General features: G+C 46.4%; 1 protein-coding gene across 1 annotated transcript in view; it reads right to left on the bottom strand.

Moving 5' to 3' along the window:
• Positions 1-18,705, bottom strand: part of RAB11FIP4 (RAB11 family interacting protein 4) — a 211,036-nt gene that overhangs the window by 102,530 nt on the left and 89,801 nt on the right. The window contains exon 3 of the mRNA XM_065415832.1: positions 13,377-13,465. Coding sequence (XP_065271904.1) covers positions 13,377-13,465 — 89 coding nt within the window. The remainder of the gene's footprint in view (positions 1-13,376; positions 13,466-18,705) is intronic.

Here is an 18,705-nt window from a genome sequence, read left to right as displayed (position 1 = left end):
ATCTGAAAAAAAAAAATTGGATCAGGTCAAAATGTTTCATGTTTAGATGATTTCAAAACATTTCAACTGACCCTTTTTTAAAACGATACATTTAATTTATTTTTACATCAAAACTCATTTCCGCCCCAAAACGGAGCCTTTCATTTTGAAAACATCAAAACAGGGTGTTTTGACAAGTTCTAAACTTACTTTTATTTTGAAATGGGAAATTCGTCAAAACTGACCCTGTCCCACAGTTTCAATTTTAACAAACTGGAATTTACTCACGACAGATGGTTTTGTTGGAAAATTCCCAGCCAGCTCTAGCTGTGGAACCATGCTGCAATTGTTGTTTTGAGCAAGTTCTTTGTGGAAGCTTCTCCCTCCCTTCCCCTTTATGTAAGCAGCAAGGGAGGCGGATTATTTTTTATGCAGGTGTTTTATACAAAGGACATGGATTCCTGTATGTAGCCACAAACATTAAAAATATAATTCAGAATGTTGTCAGGTGAAAGTAGGCAATTTCCATGGAAATTAGCCCTGAATGGGGGGCACACTGCGCTCCCTGCTGCTCTGGGTAATTGTTCACCGGAGGCTTCTTGGCAGTTGTAGTTAATGCGCCTTCAGAAGCTTGGGAAAAACAGGCGCGATGAATTGCTGAAAGCGTTGCCTTCAGAGGGTGCCATAAACGTCTAGTCGGGGGAGAAAGTGCACTGTATGCCTGTTGGCACCGCCGTGCGAGATGGACTCTTCTCATTTCTGTAAACAAGCTTTATGAGCTTCCCAACGATGCTCAGGCTATGAATCCCTATGAGGAGAGTCAGGCAACAAGCAGGTGTAGCGGGAAGGTCAGGTGACCAGCTGGCCTCGTGGCCAGCTCGTGGCCTTACAGGTTCTGCTGGTCTAGTCGTCCCAGAGGGAGGGCCCAGCTGCAGCCTCAGTCACCCCCCGAAGCTCCCATTTCTCCCCCAGAGCTCGTTATTACAAAGGAGCAGGGAGGTCAGGTAGGGAGACCTGGGCTCATCCACTTCACTGGGTCCCGAGCCCGAGCCCTAGGAAGTCTCTCCACATAGCCAGCCCAGTTACTGGGCACCCCAAATTATGTTACCCCCTTGGTCATTTCCTATTAGTTTGCAGCTCCTCAGTTTGGGGTGTGGTGACTGGCTTAGCAGACCCTCCTCAGTCTCTTAGTGCCCAGGTCAGTCGATCAATCTCTCCCCAAGCTTTCCACTCCCAAAGGAGTTAGGGGGGGGAACCCAAGTTCCTGCTGCTAGAGCAGCCTTCACCAAGTGGTTGCCATTCGCTGCACAGCTCTCAGCATCTGCCTGGCTTCCTGGCGCCACATGGAGCTCATTCCTCCTCCCCTAGGCTACCAGGGTCCTTTAATATGCCTTGCACCTGTTGAGGCGGTGGGCCTCCCTATCCCAGGATTGTTCCCTGCTTCAGTGTGGGGCCTGTAGACCCCATCGCACCACGTCTGAAACAAACCCAAAGCAACTGAGGGCCAAACCTAACTCCCACAGGCAATGGAGTCTGTGTATCGCCTTCGCCAGGAGTTGGAATGAGCCCCAAGGGCTCGATCCTGCAAGATGCTGAGCAGTCCTGTGAGGTGCTGAGTACCCTCAAATCCCATTCAAGTCAGTAGGCGTTGAGGGCAATGAACACCTTGCAGGACTGGGCCACCAAGGGTACCTCTACACTGGGATAAAAGACCAGTCGCATAGCTATGGCTTGCCCAGGTCAGCTGACTTAGGCTGCAGGGCTATAAAACTGCAGTGAAGACATGCTCTAAGACAGTGTTTTTCAACCTTTTTTTGGGCAAAGGCACACTTGTTTCATGAAAAAAATCACGAGGCACACCACCATTAGAAAATGTTAAAAAATTTAACTCTGTGCCTATATTGACTATATATAAAGTAATTCTCTTGAATAGGAATCAAATAAACACAAAGAAAGTATTTTATAATTACTTTATTATGAAATAGTAAGTAAACAGAAATATGAAAAATTATAAAATACTTTATTCAGTGCGCAACCTGGGCCTGTTTGGCTGAACACAAAGCTGATATTCTGTCTGGAATCGAAGAAAGACACACACGTAGCTCTTCGTCAACAGCTCTCAGTCTCTCTCTGTATTTAGTTTTTATAGCAATCATGCTTGAAAAGCTCATCTCACACAGATATGTAGTGGAAAATGGGAGCAATGTCAAAATAGCTTTGTTTGCCAGAAGGGGGAACTCCTTGGCAGTATCCAACCAAAAACTGTCCAAAGGTAGATCAGCAAATCTTAGCTTGAAACCACGATTTTGTCTCAGTTCAGTTAGTTCCTCCTGCTCCTGTAAAGTCATGTCCTTTCCACCAACTGATGCTGAGCTATAAGGGTCCCTAACCCAGTCAAGGCATTCAGTGGAGACTGAAGAGAAATAAAATGACAACTTCTCCTCGAGAGTTTTTAAATGTTTAACTATTATCTCACACAGTGCAGCAGTGTGAACACCTTGCCATTGCTTGGTGAGTGTGAACATTTCAAGATTGCCACTTTCCACGTGTTGATGCCAGAGTTGCACCTTTGAACGGAATCCATTTATTTTATCTGTACTTGTAAGCAGGTTTTCATTTCGGCCTTGCATTCGTGTGTTCAGTTCATTCAGATGATGAAATATATCTGCCAGGTATGCCAGCCTTGCACACCACTCATCACTTGCAAGCAGCTTTGCGTAATCTGACCTCTCATTTGTCAGAAAGACATTCAAGCATGGTTTAATATTTTTTTCCCACGGCACACCAGGCAACATCTCGCGGCACACTAGTGTGCCGCGGAACAGTGGTTGAAAAACACTGCTCTAAGAGAGCAGCAATAATAGGACTACAGACTAGAATCACAGGAGCCGCCTGCCTCCCCTTGAAATATACCGAGCAACGGAGAGAAGCGCTTAGTCCAGATCTGATCTTCAGCAAAATTTGGGAGCATTCAGATCCCAGTTTTTGCCACAGCCTATCGCAGAAATCAAGTCAACAAAGATGAGCCCTTCCCCATCACCCTAGTGTCTTTGGACAGAGGTTTGATTCACTGTAGGTTTCCTGCTAGGGCCAACCAGCCCTGGTCTCCGGAATCCTCACTCTCACGGGGTTGCAGACTGTGACTGTGTATTACTCCTGCAAAGGTCACATGAGGACATCCTCACCTCTCTTGCACACCCACTCAGGGGCACAGCACAATCCAGCCCAGAGTGAAGGAGTTAGGCAGGCCGTCGATGCTGCATCAAGCGGATTATATATTCCAACCTTCATTTCTCTACCCACCCACCTGCGAGCAACTGAATGTGTCAGATGCTACGTGCTTCATTTCCACTGGCAGATCTGCAGACCTTGCATTGCAGCGAGGTGTCATTCAAGTCCATGGAGAGAAGGGGCTCACGCCCCTGTGCATTACTAGAGGCAGTGTGCTTGACTTCAGCTGAAGGCGGGGATGGAGGAATGCCTGGAATTCAAGGGATGGCAGTAAAATACAGAGGGTGTCAGATCAGTTCCCACGTGTCCACATCACAGGAGCCAACACCAGAGTTGGCACCCAGTGACCACCGTGAAGCAGGGCTGAGGCACATCAGTGGGTGGTGTGTGGAGGCGGGCACTACTGCTGCCTTCCTGAGTAACAGTCTCCCTCCCAGGCTGCTCCAGGGGAAAGGCAATGATGCATTATCCCTTATTATAGGCTAGATCACAAACTGACACTCTACCCCTAAGTCTCCTCCGAGCTCTGCAGTATGAAGGTGGACGGACATATTAGCAGGCTGGTAGGAAAGCTATTGTCTTTGGGTTTAAAAACATATGCTGCGTGGATTGCAGTGTAAACACCGGGGGGCCAAGGAAGGAACGGGGGGACTTCAGATGTGATGCTTAAATGCCGTACATCTGCTAGGCTGGAAACATAATCTAAGCTAAAAAAAACAGCAAAGGAAAGAGTGGGGGTGGTGGAAAAGTGGAGCCTGATAAGGACAGACAGGACTAGAAAAAATAAATCTTTGACTCGTTATGTTGTTTAATGTAGCTTCTCTATATCTTATCTCCGGTGTTTTGCTCCCAGTTCCTTGGGAAGGTATTTCCACTGATAGCAGAGGCAGAGCAACTAAAATGGTACAAGATGGGGTGTCTCTGGCAGTACATTCCAGGAAGGCAGGAGATAGGATCTGTCTCAAATTAAGAGCTGGGCAACAACTGGGCTTAATGTAAAACAACACTAGGTTAAGTAGTTTTGCCTATAAACCCAATAGCTCAATGGCCTAAACTATACCAGCCAAGATGGTAAAGACATTTCTAATCAGAGGGCACATCTACTCTGCAATGGGGCTGTGTGACTGCAGCATGCAGAGACATACCCAAGCTAGTTTTAATCTAGCTAGCAGTACAGGCTATATAAGGACATGGGGTACTTACTTGGGCAGCTAGCACACATTGCTGTGGCTTCATTGCTATCGCTACCCGTGCTGCAATCATACCTCCAAACATAGACACATCTGTAGAAAGTAAGGGGTTGAATGCAAGATAGCCAATGGATCAGACCCTATATCCTTTGACTTCAACTGGCTTTGAATCAGGCCTGTCAGAAGGAAGAGGAGTTTAATATGGCTAGGACAAAGGAAGTCCAGTACAACTTTTATCAGTTGCTACTGTAACTGTGTGAGAAAAAGCCCAGATATTATTAGAGGCATAGCCCCGTTAAACCAGACCTAAGAAGGTAAAATGTAGTAATGGGCAAGTCTCAAAAGTACAGGAGCTTTGTGAAAGCATCCAGTGTTTGGAAGCCTGTGTCCTTTGGTCAAGATTTCAGGTTTGATTTCTTGTGCAAATAGGATTTGCTAAAGATTTTCTGTACTTCCTGGTTTCAGTTTGGTCAGACATTAGTCACGAGTTACCTTCCTCTCGGCAGGCTGGCTCCTGCCAAAACCAGGAAAGCAGAGATCTATGAAATAGTAAGTTAAGTTACCGGCGATTTTTCGAGGTGCAGGTGGACTCAATTTAAGCTTTGGGTAGTAATAAATGTCTCTCTTAGCTGACCTCTCTCTATTAAAATGATCCATTGATATTTTCAGATCATGCACGACTTGATATTTCCACTGTTCTGAACCTGTCTCTGAAGTAGTGATGGGCCATTGCTGGGCCATTCAGAACAGGGGCTCCAGGTGGTCGAGGCTGCCAGGCGGCTGCTTTGGATTCACCTCTGGATTTAGGTAGTTTAGGACAAAGCATTTGAAAAAGGAAATAGGAAGGACAGGGCCGGCTCCAGGGTTTTGGCTGCCCCAGCAGCCAAAAAAAAAAAAAAAAAGCTGCGATCGCGATTGCGATCTGCGGCAGCAATTCGGCGGAAGGTCCTTCGCTCCGAGCGGGAGTGAGGGACCGTCCGCCGAATTGCCGCCGAATAGCTGGACGTGCCGCCCCTCTCCAGAGTGGCCGCCCCAAGCACCTGCTTGCCAAGCTGGTGCCTGGAGCCGGCCCTGAGGAAGGATTTGGAGTGGTATTGACCCCTGTGCAGAGACTGTGTGCTAGCCCTTTGCGCTGTTTAAGTTCCACGTCTGAGTGCAGCTGGGAGAGATTTTTCTGATGGATAGTTTACGTGCCAAAAAATGTAGTTTTGGGTCAACCAAAATTATTTTCAAATTCAGGTCAAACTCGGCAAATAGGTTCAGTAAAAGGAAAACAAACTGAAAAAGTCAAAACAACACATTTTGCCTTTTCATTTCAGAAGGACATTTCGTTTTGAAACTCAGCGAGATTTAAATTTTAAAAAGAGTAAAATAAAACCACCTGAAAATGAAATGAAACATTTTATTGGACCCAAAACATTTGTTTTGTTCTTTTCTTTCAGTGAGAAAAACAAAAACAAACATTCCATTTTGGTTTGACCTGAAACAAAAGTTTTTTTCCCACCAAACGAAAAAAAAAAAATCAATTAGTCACTCAGCTCTACTTCTGTGGGCGTATGTGGGATTTTAGTACTGTACAGACTTCTGTACAGGGGTGAATTCCCCCCTTGCTGAGTAAGATCTTCATAACAATTCAATTAACATGTAGCAAAAAACAAGCACTCTGGATTCCAGAGTGAGCTTCAGATGAGGTGGGTGGTGAAGCCTTTGCCAATCAGAGATGGGATGTTGGGTTCCAACATCCTGGCTGACCAATAACAGACCAGAGATAGAACTAATGGAAACACTTCCAGGCCTGGTTCCCTGTCCAAAAGAAAGGTGCTGGAAACCCCAAGCAAAATGCAAATAGGAAGGGACATGAAAACGTCCTAGCAAGAGACTCAAGATATCAAGATGATGATTTTACCCACTTTCCAAAGCTGGCAGATATTTAAAACATCCAGCTTGGCAGCACACCCCGTGATTACTGGGATAAACTGCTAGTGCAAACACCCCTGAAGAAGAAAGATTCACTCAAGAAAGGCAGAGGATAATAAAAACAGAAGAACATGTTGGATACACAAGAAGCCTGAAGACTGAGTCCCATAGAATATTCAACTCTTTCCCGTTTCCCCCTTTTCAATAAATAGAGAAAGGCAGCCCAGTCTGTGCAAATGGACACCCACACTCTTCTCATTCCAGCTGTGTCTCAAAGTGCTACATTTGTTCCCCCTACGGACCACTGAAAAAACCCCCATCTAGACCCTAATCTCTTTCCAGCACATAATGTCCCCCTCTCTCTCAAGCTGGGTGTCAGCAAATACCCATCAGGCAGCCATTTCCAGCTTCAGAAATCAGTGGGGAACTTCTAATTGCTACTGAAAATATTTTCCAAGGAGCAAATCAACTGGTATGCCAAGCTCCATCCCAGAGGCAAACACAATTTATTTGTCATGTTTCAACAATTTTTCTACTGTTCGTACTGTATAATTAGTCACTTGGCAAGCTGGTGATTACACTCTGGACTGAAAAGACGGCTCATTCTTTGGACACACAACAATCAGCCCATACCTTGTTAAGAGGCGGATTGACTATCGTATTTACAGACTAGAGCAGCAAGGAAATGGCCAACACATTAAATCCAGCACTGTAAATAATAAAACAAATAGAGCCCAACGCACTGCCCCATTTAATAGTATTTAAAATAGAAATGGTATTGCTGCCATATCTTGCATTTCCCAAGAAAGGATAGGTTCAGATACAGTATTTGTGTATTGATTCTGGATGAGAAGACAACTGCTCACTTATTTTCATATTGAGTCTTCTGTCTCTTCTCAAGAAGCTTTTCAGGTGTTTCCACCAATGCCTGATGTGAGTGGTAACTAGACATAGAACCTTCTATCCAACTACTCCTCCTGCTAGGAATGTTGGTTACCTGGATAATATGGAAGCTGGATCCAAGCCCCCTCTGTTTTTGCAAAACCCAAACATGACTGGCAATGTTTTGCAAAAATCAAAAACACTTTGGTTTTCCCACTGCAAAGATCTGACAAAGCCCAAGACCTGTATCTCAACACCTCTCCCCCAAAGCTTTGGTGGGTCTGATAAAATGGATCCAAGTCACCCCTTATTGGCCAAGCTATTTAAATCCAAACGAGTTTCTACAAAACAGCTCTCTCGTTGCATTTTTAGCAGTGGGCTCTCCCCTTTTCAAATGTCCACCAATGAAAAGAGGACCTATGGCTTTGAGACCCTAGTGGATGCTCACCATGGCCAAATTCTGCGGTCCTTACTCAAGACATTTCTCACGGACTTCAAATTTGAGTAAGGACAGCAGGTTCTGAACCCACAGCCACACATAAACACTGGGAAAGAAACTGAAGGGTTGATAACCTAATTTCCAGCAAACTCTCAGAGCATTTACATTTTGTTCTTAAATGCAGATTTCTGCTAATAATAATACTTAGCACTTCTAGTGCTTCAGATGTTCATAGCACAGTACAAACTTCAATTAAGCTAATGCACTCCTAATTCACACACCACTGTATCAAGGGCATAGTTTTACCTGAAAGCCCTGGAACTGCTTGGGGAAGAGAGGGTCTCTATTATTTTTGAATGGAGTGGTGTACCAAAAATCAATACCTACTGACTTCCTGTTTTCCTTCTGGGTTAAAAATATGTAGTCCTGAATTCTCAGTTACACTAAGACCTCAACACACAGTCAACCTGTGGAACTCGTTGCCAGGGGATATTGTAAGATCCAAGAGTATAACTGGGTTCAAAAAGAATTAGAAAAGTTCCTGGAAGATAGGTCCATCAATGGCTATTAGCCAAGATGTCAAAGCTTCTGACTGCCGGAAGCTGGGACTGGGTGACAGGGAATGGATCACTTGATGACTGCCTGTTCTGTTCATTCTCTTTGAAGCATCTGTCATTGGCCACTGCCAGAAGACAGGATACTGGGCTAGATGGACCACTAGTCTGACCCAATATGGCTGTTCTTACGCTCTCTACATCTCTCTGGCAGTGTAAATGGACTTAAAAGTGGGTGTCAATGTAAATGTAATGGGGTCTTAGCGTATGTGAGAATCAGACTCATAGTACTTTACTCCAGCATATATAAAAAGCTCAGTTTCCTTATCTATGCATCTAATTTTCTTAGGTACTTACATGACCCTATCACCATCGGATCTGAGCGCCACACCGTCTAATGTATTTATTCTCAACATCCCTGTGAGGCAGGACTGTGCTATTATCTCCATTTTACAGATGGGGAAATAAAGCACAGAGACCCTAAGGCCTGGTCTACACTGGGGGGGTAGGGGTGGGGGATCGACCTAAGATACGCAACTTCAGCTACGAGAATAGTGTAGCTGAAGTCGACGTATCTTAGGTCAACTTACCTCAAGTCCTCATGGCACGGGGTCGACTGCCGCCACTCCCCCGTCGTCTCCACTTCCGCCTCTCATCGCGGTGGAGTACAGGAGTCGACGGCAGAGCGATCGGGGATCGATTTATCGCGTCTACACTAGAGGTGATAAATCGATCCCCGATAGATCGATCACTACCTGCCGATCCGGCGGGTAGTGTAGACGTACCCTAAGTGACTTGCCCAAGGTCCCACAGGAAGTATGTGGCGAAGTAGGGAACTGAACAGTCTAGGCTAATATTCTAAGCACTGGCTCGCCCTTCCTCTCTCTTCCTTGGAAAAGCTTCATCTACAACAGGTAACAACAGGGAACCACTGTATCTCCATGGGAGTAACTCACGCCTTCAGGGCCTGACCCAAAGTCAATGGGACCAATCTCTTAGGGTGGAGTACAATAGCTAGTTGTAACCCATCATAACTCCACCGCAGACAGTACACCATCCCGGAATCAGATATTGCCGAATTTTATTTAATCAAAAGAATCCTCTTGTGTTATGTTAACCACAACATAACCTACCCCAAATCTCCAGCACCAGGACAAGTACCAACACCAAACACTGTTCTCTGAACTCCTCCTCTTCCCTTACACAGAAACTTCAGTGGTTCTGTCCTTATGACAATCAAATGTTGTTAATGGCTAATGAGTGAGACATAGAAAACAGGACTGGGTCTACTACCGGATGACAGTTGTTGTTTTTTGCATGAAATGTGTTACATCCTCCCAGTCGAGGCCATTTCATGACTATAGTGTTTTTTCCTGGTGAAAAAGTCCCGTGAAATGGTCATTTACACTTTGAAAGATGCGATGTTTAAAATTGCACATTTGCACATGAAACACAATTTGTAAAAGTTCTAAAGTTTCACATTTTTTGTTTTGTTTTCACTCAAAAAATGGCCCAGTTTCCTCAGGCAAACCCTGTTAATGTTGTCGCTGTTAATGTAAAAAGGGACCATTTTAGAAGGTGTAAAATGAACAGCAATAAAACCCTTGATATCTGGGGATTTAAAATATTAGGTCAAATTAATTGCACCCGATTGACTGAGATTAAAGGCTGGATGCTCAGCAGTTTCTTCCTCCCTGTCTGTCTCAACCTGCGCACACAGCTGGTTCGGTGCATCTCTCAAGCTCCTGCATACGCCACCCTACTTCTCAGTGCTGCCTTCAACTCCTCTCACACGTCCACCTTTGCGCTGAAGCTGGGCATCTCTGTGCAGAGTGGGCACTTGGGAGGAGAGGGCAAGGCAACCCCTTGGTCGCATTTGAGAAGGGAACTTGTGATACAAGGGTATTATTTTTCCTCCTTCCTCCCCCAGACCAGGCCTTTAAACCCCTGAGTCAGCACCACAACAAAGAAGCAAGCTGAACACCAGGGTTAGCATAAGTGCAACTCTCTGGGTGGAAATAAGGGGACATGTCTCATGCCACAACCTCTTACTATCCTGTTTCTGGTCCCCCTCAATGCAGCGGCAGAGCTCAGGCATCCTGCCTCTTGGCGCCTTACCCTAACTGCACCCCTGAGCGTTAGAAGTGGGGTGCAGATAGGAGGGTGCAAAGAAAATGAGACGGGCAACTCTCAATTGAAGCAGTGAGAGGTACCTGTATAATTGCCTGCGTCACCGAGATTTTGCATTTACTAAGGAACCCAGGAAACCGGTCAGGAGCCAGTACATTTTCATAGGGAGCTGGGCATGAAACTCTTGCTATTGCTGATAGGCCGGGATCCCTGTGCACATCAAAAGTAACTTGTTTTCTCTTCTCTTCTTTGGGGGACCGAAAGCCCCAACAGCAGCAGCTGGGTGTCATTACAAGAGTGGAGGAAACAGAGGCGCTCACTCACCGGCCTTTCGTCAGTCTGATGCTGACATCTAGTGAACATTTTCAAAATTGCACTTACAAAGTGCAGTTCCAAGAGTGCTTCAAATTAGTCTCTCTTCTTCTGCCCCGCTGGACTCTGCCAGCGGAGTCCTCTGACAGATGGGGGTGGCAAGCAGCTTGTGCCACGGTGTCCTTTTCCCATACAGACTTTCCATCATGTGGGGTGTGAGGGGGGGGCAGGCGCTTGGATTTTGCTGAAGGTGAATCTAGCCCACTGCCTATGCAACAGGTGCTTGGGAACCACTCTGGGCTCTCCCAGTACTGCCAGCAAAGTTTCGATAACAGCATTACAAAAAGCAGCCCATTTTGAACCTGGTGAATGCATTTTTCCTCAGTCCAGGTGCAATCTGTCTACACTAAGGTCTGAATCAAGGATCTGAGTACAGCATCTTTGCCACTTGAGCTCCAAGAAGACTTCCCAGTTGCTACCAGTGTTAGCAGCAAAGATAACTTTCTTCCCGGGCCTCTTCCAGCCGCTAGGTTGGAGGAATGTTACTCAGTCTCAGCTGCAAAATGTATCAGGACTGCAGTCTTCTAGAAGGCTGAGAAATCCCTTTTCGCCAGTGCTTTGAATGGAGTACGTCACAGCAGCCCTCCGGCAGTCCCAAGGCTGAGAATGCAATGCTGAACGAGCACTTTGCTTGCCTTCAGATGTCCCCATGGCAGTGGTACAGGTCTGAGGAAGCCCCCTGCTTTTCATTTCTGAGTTGTCCTTTCATAGTGTCTACCCAGCATCTATCTCAACACAAGGAATCTGGCTCAGGATACCAGATCAGGTCGCCGTCAATCTCATCAGTTACAAAACCAAGGAGCTTGAGAAGCAAGGAAATTAAGAGGTAAGGACGTCCTCACTCTTACGCTGCCCACATAGGAAACAAACTGTTGTTCTTATTCAGCATAAAGAAACAATAATACAAATAAGTACCAACAACTCCACCCTATTCTAACCGACATTACGGCTCAAATCCTGCCCCCATGTCTGCGGTCGTAGGGGGCCCCTGGGCAAATGACTCGGGACAGTTCCACTGCACAAGGGAAGGAGGAGGTGGGGTCAATCAATCCCTTCTTCACAAACAGCAGAGGTGGTTGGTGCAGCACCGTAAAGGGGGTGGGACCCACGCATTCATCTCTCCAGGGGAGGTTCAGCGGACGTAGCCTTTTTGTGGCCCAGCATCAGGTGATGGCAACCAAGCGGAGGATTTGGGCCCAACAGTGTAGGGGGTGTCTCTGGTTTAGGTAAACCTCAGAAGTGCTATGATTAAGCATGTACTCGGCTTTGCACTGCGAGTGTCCTCCCATTCTTCAGGGCCCTGTGCAGATGCTGCTTTGGGCTGTGATATGAACTACCAAGGGAAAATTCCTACATAATCATAATCCTTGCAAATCAACCAACCTCGACAGCGCATTAAATGGAAGAAAACAATCTCATCACAGTCAGCCTAGGAAGTATTGATTTCTGCTGTGGAAAAGATGAATGCAAGGGAACCTTGGAACTAGGCTCTTCACAGAAGCAATGCAGATTACTAACTGGGAGGGAAACACACAGTGTGCTCTGCTTTCTCTGTCCAGATGGGATCTGATCCCAAACCTGCAGAAGGCAGTGGAAAGACTCCCAGGGTGAGATTTTCTGCTGCACCTCTACGAACCTCCTACGGGCTCCAATCCTAACCCTAACAAAGGACCCTTTACCATCCCCTGCCCTAGCCCAGGGCCACCTGTCTGCTCTAACCCTAATCCTAGCTTGGCTTCACCTACTGGCTCCAGCCCTAACACTAGCCCAAGGCCACTTACCACAGTAGTGCTAACTGTAGACCAGAGCCACCTTCAGACTCTAACCCCAGCCTGCTGCAACCCTAAGTGACTGCAACTCATATCTGGTACATTTAATGGCTCCAACTGTAACTTAACCCCAGTACCCTGCACTAGCCCCAACCTTGAACATAGCCTTGGTGCTCCCTATGCGACTAAACTCTAACCCATCAACCTCACTCATGCCTAAGGTTGCAAGTCTTTCACGGAGGTCACGGATTCCTCGATAACTTCCGCAGCTCTGCCATGGGCTGCCCCCTGTCCAGAGGAGCGGTGGTAGGGCCACAGGCCACCCCCTGGTCGGAGTGGTGGCGGCGGAACCACGGGCTGCCCCCTGTTGGAAGCATTTTTGACACATGCTAGAGATTACAGGGGTTCTATAGAGCTAAGGATTCTCAGGACCTGTATGCTCAATGCTCAAACCACTGAGCTATCCCTCCCCCCCGCTCATGTGGACCAGCTTTTATGCCCAGATCCATTCCTCCCTTACACTTCTGTAGTTCAACAGCGCTTGCACGGCACAGCTTTTTCGCTACTAGCTCCTTTCCACAAGTCACTTGCTGCACTCAGGGTGTGCCAGCTGGTTTATATATGGCACCCTCTAGTGGGCAAGGGAGCACTGACATCAGAAACCGGTTACAGGTGAGAACAGTGCTAGATGAGGCCGCACTCCACAAAACTGAGGGCTACACTGAATTTAGATCACTAATCCTCAGGCATAGCTAAAGCAGTATCAAAGATGAAATTCTCCTCGTTTTTATTCTGTAAAGGAAAAGGCAACAGGCCAGGTGTAAAGCGAGAGGACTTACTGTGATCCTTCTATAAATCATCCAGAAAGCTCTCTCAGTCCACCAGCATGAGTCAGAATCAGTGAATCTCTTACCTGGTAGTAGTAATCCACATACTGCGGCTCGTAGTGCCGACACCCAGGGTTTTCGACAGCCAGCACATCCTTCAGTAACTCTTCACAGCCTGACAACAGAAGTAAAAGCAAACATTCAGCTCATTCCGTGTCGGTCCCACTACAGTATTCACACAGGCATGTGCAAGCCTCAGACAGAGGGGAGACTGAGGGCCTGTCCATAGAGGGGATATTTGTTTCAGTGTTGAAGCAACCTGCATGGAACTTGGAGGAAGGAGCACAGTTTGCAGGATGGAAGAGTGTGAAGGAAGCACCAGGAAGTCAGTCTGTGTGCACATGGCTTGAATGCTAGCTGCAGTTGCAGCACTTCTGTAACTAGTTCTTTTAATAAAGAGCCAGTTTCATTTTTATAAGCATTGAGTCCTCTTGCATTCTTAGCCAGCACGCTGTACATGAAACAGGTGTAGCTAACACGAGTGCAAACCTTCAGCATAGATAGGCTTATCATATGTTGGGTTTTCCCAGACATTTCCTCTCTTTTGATCCTCTGCCCTCTGTCTGGGTGAATTTTTCAAATAAGAGGCAATGTCCGGGATTTTTGTGGTGCAGATGTTGCAGCTCAGAAACACCTGGCTCGGCATCCCGATTGGTCTCTCCGCTGCAGCCACCAGATCCCAGTCCTGGGGAGGTGGAGAGGCAGGGGGAGGCGCTGACGGATGGCTGGCACTACGTCTCGGGCCTGCCCCAGCTGCCCTGCCACCTTGACAGGGAGTGATGCTGCCCCCCACCTTGAGAGTCCAGCACCTCCCAGGTCCCCCCTCCCAGTACACACCCCCTCCAGCACCCCCCAATTGCACCTCCCCCGAGTTCCCCCTCCCCCCCAGCAGTGTCCTCTTTTTGGGAAGTTGAAGGATGGTAACCCTAAAATAGATGCCCTGCACTGCTGTGCAGTGGGGCTTGCCCAAGTGTGGATTGCTTCAGTCCCAAACCAAAATGCGGCTTGGTCCAGTCAATCTAGCTCTAGACCCACCCCACTAAGCACGAGGGGGAAAAGAGATGGACCAAACCCCAAATCCCTATAGTCAAACCCTGCATACAGTTCGGTATTTCACAGGTCTGCATCAGACTTTATGCCTGTTTTACACTGGTGTAACTCCACCCATGTCACCAGAGTCACTCCTGATTTACACTGGAGTAAGTTAGAGAAGGCGAAGTAGCCTAGTGGTTAGATCAGGGGAGTCTGAATTCACCTGGTTCCATTACGAACTTTTTGCCTGGTTATTGTCCGTGATTCTCCTGGCATGGCATCGTACCACGCAGAAATGGATTTTTTGCTGGGGGTAACTGGATGTTACACAGAGCTTTCTGCAGGAAACTCCAACATCTTAAAATACGTCTCACTCTAGGAGCATATGGTCCTATGTGAGCAAACACCTACATGCTTACTTCACATTCACAACTACTGCTGCATTTGCTCTGTTGTTAATAAGCATGTTAGTGGCTGGAAAATCAAGGCCTGCGTTTCTTTTAATCTCTCTCATCTGAGAGCCCGAGACAAATATAGAAAGCCTTTGGAGCTGCCAAATTCCTCAGTCCCCATTAAATACCAATGATTGTTCTCGGTGTATTGAGCTGTAGAAAGAGGTAATAACAGGCCAGGTTATTTTAACCAGCTCGTTACAGACATGCTGCCTAAAACGTGTTGACACATTTTATATGGTATTTTACTGGGAGGCTCCAATTATCCAATGGTATTTCTCTTTCTACCTCATCACTAGTGTGGTACGTTTGGCTGGGACATAACACATTGCTATTCACCCACAAGGCAGGTGAGCCAGAAGAAGAAGCATGTCACGAAGAGTGAATCATACGGAATTATGCTGCCAGCAGATTATTCACTCCTATTGTCAAAAGGAAGGAATAATAGCTTTAGGGGAGAATTACAGGAAGAAGACACCCTCTGCTTATGGAGATAGAATCCCTTAACAAAGGAAAGGCACGCTCAGAAAGAGCAGGAGAGCACCACCAAATTGTAAGGGATCTAATATGTGGGATCAATATCGCCACCTCCTCCCCGCACACCGGCATATGATGAGAGTGACACATGGCAGATAAAGTAGCTGTCAAGTGAATTATGATCCAAAGAGCACCGCGTGGACAACGGGTAGCCTGACTTCTCCTCTGCCATAAGAGATGATTAGGAGAAAGGGAGGACAACTGGTATTTTTAAAATAAAAAGTGAAATTCTAGCTGCACAGGAAAAGAAGAAATTCAAGCTAATTAAAGAAGACGCAGCATAGCTCAATGAACTATGGAAGCAAGGCCCCTATAAGGAATTGAACTTCAGTCAACTAAGTCACAGCTGCAATGAAGGAAAGTGCTTAACAGAACAAAGGGGTTTTGGCAACAATGAACATGATCCTCAGCAAACTAGAGGGAACTAAAAAGGTGGCCTAAAGATACGTATTGACAGCCGCACTAATTGAAGTTCTAGTTCTAGACGTGGCCAACCTCCAGGTGAAAATATGCCTGTGTATAAGGAAGGGAAGGTATGTGGCCACAACACTGAATAACAGCAGAGGAGGCCGGAAAACCAACATTTCCCCCTGTGTGAAATTTTGAACGAAAAATCATCTCTTGAAATTTTTCAACCAAAAATGTGGGTTTTCCCAGGGGAAATTCGGAATCGATTCAGAATAACAATGTTTGACTCGACATTGCCAGAGGACTCTGGGATATGCCTCCCGAAGTCCTAGCAGCACACACAGGTGAGTGCAGCACCAAAGAGGACACAGCATCTCGAGGGTGGCTTTGCAGTGTGGTTACTCACACCCAGCTGAGGCTAACTCAGGTGCTGATCACCCGAGTTAACTCTGCAGTGAAGACATACCCTTAAGCTTTGTTTACACTGGGGTCACAGCCGTCTTTGTAGCTAAAATCCCTACTGTATATGCAGTGCATGGGGTAAACCATGAGTTGCAATGGTGCACCAGGGAGCTTACTCCCTGGTGTACCAGGTATATGGTAGGGATTTGCACCTGTGGCTAACACCAGTGTTAGCTAATACATGCTAATTAACATGTTGTTAAACACCACTTTGCACCTAGTGTAGACAAATTCAGCGGTGTTGTATTAGCCGGTCACGGTCAACCCTAGATATTGACCAATGGGAGCAGAATCCCTAGGACTGGCCATGACTAGCCAACATGTTTTTTAAAAATACTTTCTTTGTCCACAACAGGTCCTAAGTGGTGTTTAAAAACATGTTAAGCGACACATTTGCTAAACACCCCTCGTTTTCTCAGTACAAAGAAGGTCAAAGGTGTTTCACAGAGTCACTTTCAGAGTAGAACCACCTGCAAAGTGCTTACCTTATGTGGACCGTAGGACCATCACTGACTTTATTAGCTCTACCTTATTCCTATCTTAACATGTATTTCCACCTCTCATTTCAGCCTTTTAAGTCACATTACACATACACAGACATAGCTAAAATACTGCTGGTCTATAACTGGAGCTTGTCCTTTTGTTGTATTGCTTATTAAAAATCTTCATTAACACAAAGGAACATCATCCCGAGTATTCACCCCTGAGATTGCCTTGCTAATGCGATTCCCGTGAGACCAGCACTCCAAAAAGCAGTTTCTTGTATGATGTACGTAAAGATAAACTTTGTTTGCCCCGTGAGGAAATTTCCCGCTGTAGATCACTCTGTCTTGGATCATCACCCATCAATATCCCTTTGTTCCCAATGGCTGTGACCATAACATGTGCTGGTCTGTGCTTTGCGGAGGTTCCTCCATAGTCCTGTTCCAGGGGATAATTTAATTGTCTATTTGCCCCCTTTGCCATTAATAACAAAAACTTATTAGTCACAGAGCTGTCTACTGCCCATGTGTGTCATGGGAGTCATTCAAGCACAAACGAACTGCTTGCACTGCCAAGCTCTCTGTGAGAGACACTGGGCACATATTCATTAGAGTGAGTTATCTGCAGAAACCAAGCACCATGCAGTAATGCATGCAGGCAGGGGTAATGGAGGAGATGTGTTTACACAGCTGTAAAACTTCCCCTCAACAATATCGCCAGTCATAATTTCAACCCACGTTTCCCTCCTGCATTAATAACCACCACAGCACTGGGCTAATAGCACAGCAATTCCAGCCAAAGGCCTATAAATGATCCAACACATTAATAAAAACCTCACAACATTCCTGTGAGGCAAGGTCAATATTTTTACCTCCCATTTCTCTGAGGGGGAAACTGAGGCACGGAGGCTGGTGATTTCAGTGGCGCCTTAGGGAATTAGGTGCCCAAATTAAGGGGAGTTTGGTATCTGACTCCCTTGGGCCCCTCTGAAACTAACCTGTGAGGTTAGTCTATGACAGCGCTGGGTCCCGGGCCCCGATCCTGTGTTTTACCCACAAGAAGATCTTTCCCCTCTTTGCATTTTGGCTTTCATCACACTCTTAGGTTTTTCCAGCAGGTGACTCTGTACTGGGGACACCATGGCACGGCCAAACCCATTTAAACTCAGGATGATGATGCCACACCAGGACAAAAATATGGGGAAATTAATTGCCCCACTCTGGACCTAAACTCCTTGGGGGCTGCCCTGGTCACCGTATTAATGGTAGGTGGAGGGGCCTTTCCAGATTGGGACCCACCTGCCCAATCCAGAATCCAATGAAACCCAGGTGGCATTTGATACTGACTTCAATGGAAGCAGAATTAGGCATCACCTAGCATCATATATTAAAAAATGCAAAATGAGTCAAATCTTGGTCCCATGGGAGTCCATGGCAAAATGCCCACTGGCTTCAGGATTTGACCCCATATAAAACACAGTCTCCTTCTGCAAAGGTGACACTTTGCCCGCCTGAACATCACTGGATAGTGGGAGTCTCCGTATCCAGCAGCCAGCATTGCCCATGGTAACACAGCTCCATTGTCGCGTAGGCTGGCACAGCGACATTCGTGCTGCTCGTCATGCTGGGAAGAAACTGCATGCTACACTGCACTGACACTAAAAAAAGGCAGAGGGGCAGGAAATGCTGCCACTGAGAGGGGATTTCCCCTATGGGATTGCTTAAACACAAGACTGAAGCCATCTGGGGCCTGATCCAAAGTCCAATAAATAAATGGAAAGGTTCCCATTAACGGGCTTTGGTTTGCTTCTTGGTAAGACATATATTTCAGTAACAAAATCTCTGTCAGTGATTCATCACACTCATCACCTCTTGGTGCAAACCAGATTTTTTTCCCAACAGACCATTCTCCCTATGCACGGTCACTTTGGAAGATCAGCTACTACTGGACCCTTTATCATCTCTGAATAGAATTCCAAGCC

Source organism: Emys orbicularis, chromosome 13 (assembly GCF_028017835.1).
Source record: "Emys orbicularis isolate rEmyOrb1 chromosome 13, rEmyOrb1.hap1, whole genome shotgun sequence".
NCBI lineage: Eukaryota > Metazoa > Chordata > Testudines > Emydidae > Emys > Emys orbicularis.
This window is presented reverse-complemented; position numbering and strand designations above follow the sequence as displayed.